This window comes from Chrysoperla carnea, chromosome 1 (assembly GCF_905475395.1).
Source record: "Chrysoperla carnea chromosome 1, inChrCarn1.1, whole genome shotgun sequence".
Taxonomy (NCBI): Eukaryota; Metazoa; Arthropoda; class Insecta; order Neuroptera; family Chrysopidae; genus Chrysoperla; species Chrysoperla carnea.
In genome coordinates this window covers 112,623,468-112,636,185 of record NC_058337.1, presented here as the reverse complement: position 1 = coordinate 112,636,185, position 12,718 = coordinate 112,623,468, and the positions used below count along the sequence as shown (strand labels likewise).

The following is a 12,718-nucleotide window of genomic DNA, read 5'->3' as shown; positions in this document are numbered from 1 at the left end:
TTTGAAGTCATACGACAATATATTCCAGGCTAGAAAATCGTTAAGCATGAATCGTAATCACAATTTCAAAAATCATGTGGAATGTTTTTGAGCTTATCAGAAATAAAAAACCATAAATTATATTTCATCACTACGTAATATATTGTATTTATCGGCTAAATATATTTTCCTTAGCGAACTTGACCTTTGGAACACCGCAAACTGATCATGTATTTTTTAAATTTTCCATTTCACTTTAAATTAAAAATGAGTATTATTGCATTACTTAAAAAACTTTTTTCATTTATTTTTCATAATGTCAAATAAAATTTAACGCTTAAATGAACATTACCCATGTTTAATGTGTTCAATGATTACGAATGATTTTTAACTTAAGATTTAGATTAAAATTATCCTTAAATAGCATCTTGACAATGTTTTTGAAAAATCTTTTTAATTATTTTATTTAACCCTCTTTTCATTCCGGCGTTAGGTCATAGCGGTAATTTTCGAAGGTGATTTTTATAATATTTAGCCTTCGTCGACCTATCATGAAATTTGTGAAAGCTACTTAATTGGCATAATTTGCTTGCTATGCGTTAATCGTTTCAACTTAAAATCGTGGCCTTAAAATGCGTGGTTATAGGCTTACAGTAACTTTTTGATACATCCACTCTTTGAAGAGCTATACCATATGCATTTTAATTTTTTCCACACATAAGTGTGTAACATATGTTTTTCGATTAGCACATAACAGTACGACCTTTATTATCCCAAGAGGTATTTTGTATCTCCTGTAAATATTATTTTATAGTTCAAATAAATATATACTCGCGGGCAAAGAAATCGAGTCATTACATTGGGGGTATTATATTATTATATACTGCAGTAATTCAGAGAATATCGCAAGTTCTAAAATAAAACTCTATGAAAGGAAACCTTCGACTACTTCTCTTCAAAGAACAAATGAAATCAGGAATTTCGACATTTAAAAAAATAAATATAGGTTAATGGATGTTGCTTCGCTTCAATATTGTCAAAAAGTTTTGGAATGTATGCGCGGTAAGAGTATATGAGCTTGTAGTGAAATGAGGTATAATTTTGTCTAATACTGTACCAGCATAGGCTTCATACACACAATTTTCAGTGTGTGATCAGTTATTTACAATACTACTATAGTTATTTCTGTTTCACCCACAAGCTATCGTCTAAATTTTTCATATTGCAATGTCCATATTGCAATTGCGGAGCAACTACTTTAATATCTTTTGCTTACCATTTAACCCTCCTCGCCGTCCTGTCTTTTTATCTGCTTTTCCCTTTTCAATTTTATATTTCGCTCGACTGTGAAGATTATTTATCTTCAAAATTATCCCGAAGTATACCTATCTTACTTATTATAGAGAAATTAAAAAAGTGATACATTTTTTACCTCTGTGTGTGTTATCCTTTAAATAAAAAATATTTTATACATCTATATTTTCATAAATGTTCAATTAATATTTACTTTTTATAGGTATAAATTTATTTTTAAATTGAAATAAATTATTTTTAAAATAAAAATTATTTTATTTTACATAAAAATTATATAGCTACACAAAGTGATTCTCATCTGAGTTCAATTAAAAAAAGGTTTTGAGCTGAATTCCAAAGCACATTGGAAGAAGATTTATTGGCCAAGAGGAGAATGATATTTTGTTTCATTCCACTGGATTAGAATTTCTACAATTTCTGTTCTTGAGAGTCTCAGATGATTAAATGGTATTTATAAAGCCCATAAAAAGTGTTTAATTATTTTTTATAATTCCTGCTCTGAAATAATGTCAATCGTGTTTTGTAAAAATTGTTGCAATATTTGCACCTTGTTAGAAGGGGTATATTATGGTTACTGAGGGACGCAAGAGTTTCTCTCAGACTTTTTGGCAATGTCTGTGAAAATTCGAAATGCTGCTATTAATAATCACTCGGTGCAACTACATAAATTTCCTTAATTTTCGGTGAACTTGACTCGTGATAGTCCATTATCAAATGATTTTGATAATGCACTTTTAATAATCACCCCCTACATAAAATCAAAATATGATTATTTATAACTGAATATTCATATTATTAGGTAAACATCCATATTTACATGGTAAGTGAAGAATATAATACAATGCGTTCAAAAAATTTAAAGTACCCTAAAAATACTAAAACCCTGCTTTAATTAGTCTACTGTAACTTTATACAAAGTTGCCTATTGAGTAATTAATATTCGACAAAAATCCTCATATTGCCATTAAAGTCTGGTTTTATGCTGAAAGCTTACAAGGCTGTAATACATATTGCCTATATCATTTCATAAAAAGGAAACATGTATTTGATTTTTCTCGGATTTGAGTGGGCTAACTAATTGAAACACAATACAGGTTTTACTTTTTATACGGAAGAAAACGTATCAACAAAGTTAGAAATAGCTGAATTTATTGGTTACTTCGGTCTTTCCTTGAATGGTTGCATTCATATTATTTCATGATTACAATCAAAACAGATTCTTCCTAAATTAATATATTCCATCGTTACAAGGATATTTTGTAACTGTTTGAAGACTCGAAAGTTCTTGGGTTTATATTTTTACAAGATTCCAACGAATCTTTAAGTTAACTCGGACATAGCAATGATTTTTCGATATTTTTGTGAAATTTTTCTAACGCACTGTAAAACATACCCACGAAAGATTAGGTATCATATAAAAATATTTTATTTAAAAAAAAATCAAAGAACTTTTTTTTATTTATATATTTCATATTTTTATTTTAGAATATTTCAAAATAAATATTCAATGCATATTTACAGAGAAAATAATCCAATATACATACACACATATACATAGTTTACTCCCTTTGGAATTATAGGAAGACGCAGAGCAGTATATTATTCAAACGTCCGATATTTCCTATAAAAGGGATTTGTTCGAATCGAAAAATAATCATATTACTTTGAGCAAGAAAGACTCTCACCACAACTGTTTGTTCAATTGTTGTAAAGGATATGAATAAAAAATTGTATGGATCATACAATTTTAACCATAGAGAATGAACTGGACATTAAGATATGATTACAGCGCTAGACCGGATATTTGTTGAACTTCTTATGTGGTGCACTTTTTACATAATAAAGTGACAATTACATTAATTGTTACGAAAAATTAACGATTTCTTGTAAAAAAATATACAATAAAAATTCGTGTTTACTTGTCTTTTGTTCTGTTCTTTCTCTATAGATTTGCATCAAATTAAATTTGTTAATTTTTTTTTTGTTTTTTTCTAGAACAATGAATAAAAGAAGTCTCGTTGTCAGCATTCTCATATCAACGGTAGTGCTAATGATACTCTTACCAAAAGCAAATACGCAAGTTACATTTACAAGAGATTGGGCTGGTAAACGATTCAATGCACCGGATTTTCCATCCACGGGTGGCGATTGTGGAATTAATTCAAAATCTTTATTGGCTACATGTCATTTGCTAATTGTAAGTATTAAAATTTTGTGATATTTAAAAGAAAATTTAATTCGTTCTGCATTATAAAAAAATCGAATACTTTTGCGAATTAAAAGCCAAACTAACAAACTGATAAAAAATATTATGAAATTTTTGGATAATTTCGAAAAAAATTGTATTTTTTCCATCTTTCATTTACCCTCTCAAAAAGTTCACGTTAAAGTTACTCTTTTATGCATGTAATTTAGAGTTATAGTTTTATGTTTTCTTTCTTTTAAAGTGTCAACAATTTGGTGCCCTGTTTATTACCATATCCTCTTATGCATCACTTTTTATAAAAATATTTGTTTTACAGAGTGAGCTCAAACAGTGGATTGCATGCGAATCGAAAATTGACACGGATAATAGTCTCTCGCAAATTTTTCCATCGCATCGATAAAATGCAGCAAACTTTTATTAAATTTTACTTTAAGGCTGGATAAAAATATTATTTTATTTTTTAAAATGTTGATTTATCTCAAATGACCTATGGCTATCGAACTTGGCTAATGTAAAATATGATTTGATAAATATATTTATTGTTAATTAAATATGCATATACCTATGTTTTTTAATGTAATCCTTATTACCCTTACCAGTGAGCGCTTGAGAGCACACACAAGTGTGTGACTGGGCCACAGTTTTTGTCTCAAAAATCATTATTTCGTGCAGGTAGTTTCTGGTGAGTTATCGCAGAAAAAAAAAGCTAGGCTTTACTCTAAGCTCGATTAATTGTATTTAATCCTGGGTAGTGATTCGAGAGGACAATTATCTGGTTATTTACCGGTAAGTTATTCGGTTAATCAACCAGTAAAATAAATTTTTGAATGATAATTAATCAATTATTTTTATAACTTAGAGTATTTTTTTTATTAAAGTGAACCTTTTAACTTACAAGTGATTCTTGATATTATTTATATTCAATTCACTTTTGAACTAGAATAAGGAATACAAAATTTCATTTAATATTTATATATCCCGCGTCATGCTTAATAGGTCCGGTAATATGTTGTAGATATACTAGATGGCATGAAATACTTATTTGGTTACTTGTCCGGTAATTTACCAGTAGTTTATTCATAAATTAAGTAAAATATATATTTTATTGGTAAAATCGCATCTGTAATCCTAGGTCTGAACGAACCTTTAGGATGAATGCGCTCCTGAATTATGAGCCCATAGGCAGAATTTGAAGTTCATCGAATAACAGGTTCTTAGTATGGAAAAATTTAACAATCAATCCAAAAGGATTCAAAATCATATTGTGTAAATATATATATAGATGTATAAAAATCTTGTCTAATATTGAAAAATATATAATTCAAAATTAACTCTATCTGTTCTCTTTGGGATGAGCAAAAAGTCTCTGTGATTTAAATTTAGTGAAGCTTCAAACCAAATAATGTAGTTCTTTCCCAATTAAATGGAAATGACGAGTGAACAATCGATAATTCAGTAAGCATCTGAAGTAAATAGGAAAGGTACGGTAGAAGTCCAAAAGTTGGATTTCTATTCTACCTCAAGTTATTAAAAATTCGAATAACATAGAAAATAAAAATGGACGGTGCCGGTGATAGGTAAATATTTATTCATTTTATAAATATATAATCTTATAATTTGTTATCATTTTATATCATTCGAATATGAATGTATAAAATGTAAAATAATAAGTCATTGTCTCTAACCTTAACATTTAAGAAATTTACATAAAACCTTCACCAATAAATGATATGCAATCATCAGAAAATGATTAAACATTTATTTTTAGGGCTGAATTACATCCGTCTAATGTAGCTTTAATTAGGGAAGTATACGATAGTGACAATGCTCAAGAAACTTTTGAAATGGAGTTAGAAAGAGCGCTAGATGCAAATTGTATGGCAATTATTATAGAACCAATGAAATTAGGAGATGAAACTGCTCGTTGGATAACAGTAGGAAATTGTCTACATAAAACTGCCGTTGTTTCAGGATTAAGTTCAATATTTACAGGTAATTTTATTCTCTAAGTAATACCAGAATGAAATTTTGGGTGTTGGTTCCGTTGGTTAAAATTTTCAACTGTTTTTCACTAAACGTTCATAAATTTATTATATCCTTATCTTAAACATGGACTCGTAGGCTACAAACTATTATAGACTAAGAACCAACCGTAACATTTAGAGCTTACAATGTAAAGAGCTCTACCATTTTATTAAAGTAATTCTGGATGCAAGTATTTGAAACGTTACACGTTTTTTTTTACACAAAATCGTGTGATTTTCTATTTTGAATTCGTTTCACATTGGGGAACTTTTGACAGGGGTGTGCTTTTAAACAGAAAGGTTTATTAGATGTCAAAAATAATAGAAATACAAAAGGCATGTAGAGCTGAACTGCAATGTCTCAAACAAAAGAGGACATAAGCACGAGGCTTAACAACTTGAAGATAGTGAAAATAATTTCTTTTTAATTAATACAAAGAAAATACTGATCTCACCCTAGGAAAGGAAGAACTAATAAATCAAAACTTTTAACAAAAAAAAAACCGACTTCAAAAGAAAAACTTTTCCAAAACAAATTAATATGCACTAAAAAGTAAAAAAATAACGACAATATAATGCAGTTAAAATTTTTGTTATTTTTGGAGTCGGTGTCAGCCAAGGAAACAACTCTGAAGGAACACTATGCTACATTAGCTTGGCTGACACCGACTCCAAAAATAACAAAAATTTTAACTGCATTATATTGTCGTTATTTTTTTACTTTTTAGTGCATATTAATTTGTTATGAAAAAGTTTTTCTTTTGAAGTCAATTTTTGTTTTGTTAAAAGTTTTTTTTTATTGTGTGATTTTTAGTGAATCTCACATGTACACTAACTAATTTGTCACTAAAAAAGAATCATCGTAATCGGTTGGCGTGATATTGAGTTATTCGTCCTCTTATCGTGCATACTTAATTCAAATTTAAGACTTTTATGGTTTTTTCATGGATTTCGTTGTCAGAAATAGATTAATTCACTCAGTCAAAAGTTCCGAGGTAACAAACATTAACAAAAAAAAATACAGTCGAATTGAGAACCTCCTTTTTTTGGTTTGAAGTCGGTTAAAAACTAGTCTATCTCAAACTCCAATACCATTTAAAATGAGTTCCTAAAAATGATTTTGATTTTGTAGAGTACACTCAAACAAACATTTTCCACCGGCTCCCATTAAAATCTATTATCGCGAAGTTATTTCCTGGATCAAATCACCTTATTTCCTCGACTATTTCTCATAAAAATACTAACAATTTTTTGTTCGAAACACTTTTTCGAATTGAACATTTGTCATTCTGTATAACCTTCTTGACCTACATGAATATTCACTTGTATTGTTAATATGCTAATTTTTGTTGGTTCATAGGATTAATATGGCAAGAAATACCAGCAATTTATATACCACTTGGAGCACTATCAACAATATGTACAAGTTTATATACAATCGGATGGCAATTTGATCCATGTGTTAATTATCAAGTAGAAACCGATTCACGTACATTAGCACGTATGCCAATATTAACAATGTTAACAGCGAATACACCAATTGTTATTGTACGAAAGAATCAAACAAAAAGACTGTATTTACATTGTGGCGTAACGCTAACAACGATTGCATTTTGTGCATGGCGATTATATAAAATATTAAAATGATCTCGTGCATATAAATTACATCAATTTTGCTAAGTGCAATAAAAATATTGAATATTTTACATATTCATTTTATGTATGTAAAATATTCTTTAGTTTGAATTATTTTCAATAGTTTATTATACCATTTCACGTATATCATTCTAGAAGTCTAGAGAGTAGACACAAAAAGGCATTTGAACGAATAACTATTTAAATTGGAAAATTCTCAATTTGAATGCACAGAGCAGTTAAAACTTCCAAAAACAAAAATCAACGAGAGGAGTACGATCATTTATTATTTTACAGAAAATATTTAAGGAACAAATATGTTCAAAACGAATAGGGAATATTCATGAAATTTAAATTTGGTTCAAATATTTTTCTTCCGTAACTTTAATGACTGGGCATTTCAACTAAACTATTATTTTAGTAATTAATATCTTTTTAATTACTTAAAATTAATCAATAAAAGTACAAATTCAGTGAGGGCATTTAAAAATTTCTAAAACGGAAATTCAAATTTTTATACGGACGTGACATCAAAGTACGGGCTTGTCAAATTTGTTGACATACTGTATGATATTAATTACTTACATTTTATATGGTATTTCATTAAATTATACTATTCTACGGCTTTTTATTAGAAAACTTAATAATAATGAGTGTAAATTCTGTAATTCATTTTTTTAAAGTGTAAATTATACATTGAACTGTCAAAAATTGACAGATCACGTACTTATATGTCATCAACAGAGAGCGCCAAAAAACTGCGTTTAACTATCTCAAAATTATAATGTATTTTAAATATTTTTTTACACTTAAATACAGCATTATTAAGCAGTATTTATATTTTTTACTTTGTTATAACGGTGTAAACAATGAATTAAAAATATTTAAAAAAATATATGAATATTCCCTATTGTAAACATAAAACTAATTTTTGTATTTGCAAAATATGTAATCAGGGTTTATTTTATGTTCTGAACCGATATTTTTCTCTTCGATAGTTTTCGCTACATAAATATTGGGATGTGATCCTGGCATGGGATTGCAATTCAAAAAACAAGCGGGTTTAATTTCTCTGCCTTTCAACAAAAAAAAAATTTTGTGTTCCAAAATTTTCCAGATTATTTTTTGTTTTTGTAAGTTTTGATTGATCTAGTATTAACATGTTACCTCACTAATTGAAAAGAGAAAGGAATAATTTCTTTTTAAACTAATGTTTAAGTTGTTTGTGATAAAATGGACGTAATTCGAATCAGTGCCCTTGAAAAATATTTCACATAATTGAAATATTTATTAAAGTAAGATAATTTTAATACGAAAAAGCATGGAAAGGAAAAATGTGTAGTTGAAGCAAGAAAATTTTCCTACTCTCTATATCTCTGGTTTCATTTTTCACTTAAAACTTTTTTAAGATAGCATTACTTAATCAATTTTCTTTTATTTTTAATATTATGTTCATTTAAAAATCAAATCTTTGTAATTCAGTGGATTTATTCGTAAAAGGAATTAATCTTTTAAATAGAAATAACGAACTAAGTTCAATATTAGAGCATTTCTTCATATTTTTCAACAAAAAAAAGCTGAAAGCTAGAAAAATAAGTTCAAACTAAACTATTTTTCGAAAATAATGGCAAAATTTCAGTCGGATAATTTTTTTGTTTTATTTGATATTTCAGATAAATCTACTTTAGCGGACTGGCTTTTAACTCTCTCGATTTTGAGAGTATCTAAAAATGTCCAAACGCTTTTCATATGTTAAATCATAAGCTCTACAATTTTTATTTTAAACTTTTTATTCTTCCTTCCTGTTTTTGAATTTATAAATAAAAAAACTTTATTTTTTCAACCCTCGTAGGAATTAAAAACACACAAATACTTCAAACAAAATAGTATTTCGAAAAAAAATATTACTCACAAATTTGACGAAAACTTGCGATAGTTACAATTGATTGAAATTAACGAAAGATTTGATTTTTAAAAGTCTATACGTAATGCTTTCTTAAAAAAAAATTCAGCGTTTGTTATATATCTAGGATATTAAAATTGATAGTGGAATCTGTAGAAGTAGACTTAAGTAAGATGGAAGCAATAATTGTAAGTTTAAAATCGTAGTCTACATTCCACTATAAACAAAAACCATCTGATAAATAAAATTGTTGAAAAAAAACTGATTTTGTGTTGAAAAAAAAGACTGTTTAAAATTTAAGTTTTGTATATTTTTTAATTTTTATTATAAAGAGATGAAAAAAAAACACCAACAGATAATCTTGATTTAGGACAATCATTTATTTTTATTTATCAGATAAAGGCTACTGCTTTAAAACATCACACTTAGTTTCAATCGTTCAACGTGAATTTAATTTTTTCTGTTACTTAATTTAGCTAGTTAGGGTTGTGACCACATGTGACTCACATTTATAAGATACCTGATCGTAGCAAATTATCTCTTATACCATTTCGATTTTCCAACACAAGTTCAATTTATATTTGATTTTATAGTTTTTAAAAGTCCTTAAAGCAGCGCACAGCGATTTATATTTATGGGCTAAAAGTGGGTCAAAGTTCTTAGTTTCAAATTTTCTTACCGGACTTTACAAAAATGCCAGACAAAATTTTTATTTTGTTCTAATTCAATTCATGACAATGTACGCACTAAATCTCAAAGTTTTCAAGACATTTGAGAGACAGAATAAAATTAAAATAAAATAGAAAATTAAATTTGGATTTGTAATGAAAAGTTTTTGACAATCCTTAAAATATTGACATTTTTGGATTTAAACCGTGGAGAATGGTTAGAACATTCACACTGAACGTGGCTTCTTTCCTAGACTTTGGCCCCACTATCAGAATTTGTAAAATCTTATGCCTTTTTAAAGACGATTAAAACTATAAATTTAAAATAAATTGAATTTAAGTGTTATCATAGGAGGATTTACTGCGGCCAGCTCTTAGTCCACATTATTTGTGGTGCAAATGGAAACCACATCCACAAAATATTTTCAAAAAATAATGAACGAGCATATTCATATTTCGTTTCAAAAAATTATTGTGGTGAAACCCTTTAAGCAAAGCCAACCAACCAACAACACTGCACTCAAGATTCAAAGCTGTTTAGAAATCAAAATTATGTCAACAGCTTTGCACAAATTTAGGAAAAAAAACTGGGGCAAAATCGAAAAGTAAATTTATTTTTGTAATTATTTTACACTTGTTAAGTCATTTGTATTGTTGTAAATTTATTTTGTAATATTTGCCAAGTAATTTAAAAATAGGAAAGCTATTTTATCTTCCATATCCTTGCAAAAATTAGTGAAAAAAAAATGGCGATTAGAGGAAAGTACTAATACTATTGTTATTTAAAAAAAAATTGTAAATTATATATAAAGGTTTGATGAAAAATATATTGTTAGCGTATTATTGGTTTGTATAATTCGATTGAAGATTGTTTTTAGAAAATTTCAATAAAAATATATATTTTAAAATATGGGAGTATGATTTTTTCAGTAATAAATTTTAATAATGCATATTTGTCAAAACTGGCGATAAAATTTTTCATTATTGTGAGAAGGTTTGTATATGAGAGATAGAACTTCCTTAATTATCGTTTTAAACTTTGAAACTTTGAGACTTTCTCGTTTGCTAGTACAATTAAAATTTAAAAAATCACAAAATTTAAAACATATTTTTTTCTTACCATTTTCAACCAGCATTTTGAGACAATTTCATGCAGAAACCGCAAGTTTTTCATTTTCTTGTCTTCGCGTCAGGTTATTTAAAACTGGGTTGGATCTTTTTGATTTGCTTTATACTGAGTGATATTTTTGTCATGGATTCGAATTTATAATTCTGATAAGAGGAAATATAGAAAGAATTATTCAGAAATTTAGAAGAGAAAATATGCTCAAATTTAGAAAATCAAAAACTTTTATTAACAAGTAAATAAAAAACAAGATTTGAAATTAAGTACATATTTTACACTTCGTTTTTTGCCCGTTTATTCATTATCCAAAAATACACGGAAGGTAACAACCTTCTAAGATATACTGCAATTCTGGCTGTTGGTGGTGCAATTATAACTTCATTCTTTTTCTCCACAACTGCACGCACAATTTGTTCAGCTACATATTCTGCTGAATAGCCCTTAGCTGTGTTTTCGTCCATTCCTGAAAATAGTATGAAATTATCGAATCGATATTATCGAATTTACCAAGTAAAATTAGAAATTTTTGTTATGTTCCCTTCGGAGAAAAGCTAAAGTTAGTTAGATCTTTATTTGGACGTTGTAAAATCTAGATCATTATATTTCTAAGCAAAATTTTATCCCAGGGTTATTTCCGACGAAAATTTTACTGTTTGTAAGTGTGAAATCAAGGGGACTTTAAGAGATGGGTTAGTAATTTTTCTGATTAAATGTTTAAAATTTACTTACTTCCATATTTAGAACCACTTTCAGTTAAGGCATTTAAAGATAATTCAGTTTTAATGTATCCGGGTGATACGACTGTAACTTCAACATTATGTTCGGCTACTTCTGCTCGTAAACTATCACAAAATGCTTGAATAGCATGTTTAGAGGCAGCGTAAGCTGAACGATTTGGAATTCCAATTAAACCTTGTACGCTACTTATGAGTACAATATGTCCACTTTTACGTTCAACCATTGATGGTAGTACAGCTAAAAAAATTATACTAAGTAAGCTTTAAATTAGCGATTAGATCTCAACGAATTCAAAAATACCTTTTGTCAAACAAACTTGTCCAAAATAATTAACCAACATTAATTTCTCATAAACGCCTAAATCAGTATTTAAAACATTTCCTCGACTAGTAATTCCACCGTTGTTTATTAAAATATCTATTTGACTACAAATCCCCAAAACAGTTTCAATATTCTTCGGTAGGGAAGGCAGATCAGTCAAATCTAATGGTAAAATAATAGGAACATGTGTGGGAACCGTCTAAAAAAAAGATGATAAAGATTAGGATGTTCTTGAATAATTAATACTTAGAATAAAATACCTGATGACTTTCTAAAAGATCTTTTTTCACACGTTCCAATTCATTTTTACGTCTTGCAGCAAGTATTACTCTACAACCAGCGGCATAAAATGCATGGGCTAATGCTTCGCCTAAACCTGAACTAGCTCCCGTAATTAGAACAACCTGCAAGTATTACTTTTTAACAAAATTCGTTCTTCAAATGTGGCACACAAATTTACTTACCTTACTATTTAAATTTGTGCGTTTATATTTCATATGTAAAGTACCTAACATTTGATAAATAATCCATGGTAGTGTAATTGGAGCCCAAATAGATCCTAATACCCAATAAAGTATAGGTAATATTTCATTACTGTTTGTTGTACTTTGTTCGGCATTTTTATTAGTCATTTTTAATTATATGAGGTTAATTTGCTGTTTTGTTAAAATAAATAAATAATTTAAAATATTGTCACCAAAATATTCTTAAAGATTTTCCAGTTTAATAATCGTTCAATTCAATATTATTTTATTTTTGTTGGTTAATATTATCTCGGTGATTCCAGTTTTGGTAGTCCGTGTA

The 12,718-nt window shown here is 28.0% G+C and overlaps 2 protein-coding genes across 2 annotated transcripts; one reads left to right on the top strand and one right to left on the bottom strand.

The window, feature by feature from the left end:
• Nucleotides 1–4,963: 4,963 nt before the first annotated feature.
• Nucleotides 4,964–7,543, top strand: LOC123305588 (transmembrane protein 11-A, mitochondrial). The gene is made up of 3 exons (XM_044887359.1): nt 4,964–5,076; nt 5,268–5,491; nt 6,884–7,543. The coding sequence occupies exons 1-3, from the start codon at nt 5,057–5,059 to the stop codon at nt 7,168–7,170; spliced, it is 531 nt and encodes a 176-aa protein (XP_044743294.1). The 5' UTR covers nt 4,964–5,056; the 3' UTR covers nt 7,171–7,543.
• A 3,518-nt stretch (nt 7,544–11,061) lies between these two features.
• Nucleotides 11,062–12,718, bottom strand: LOC123305225 (dehydrogenase/reductase SDR family protein 7-like). The gene is made up of 5 exons (XM_044886884.1): nt 12,379–12,718; nt 12,175–12,318; nt 11,894–12,113; nt 11,585–11,830; nt 11,062–11,318 (listed from the first exon to the last, which is right to left on the bottom strand). The coding sequence occupies exons 1-5, from the start codon at nt 12,544–12,546 to the stop codon at nt 11,128–11,130; spliced, it is 969 nt and encodes a 322-aa protein (XP_044742819.1). The 5' UTR covers nt 12,547–12,718; the 3' UTR covers nt 11,062–11,127.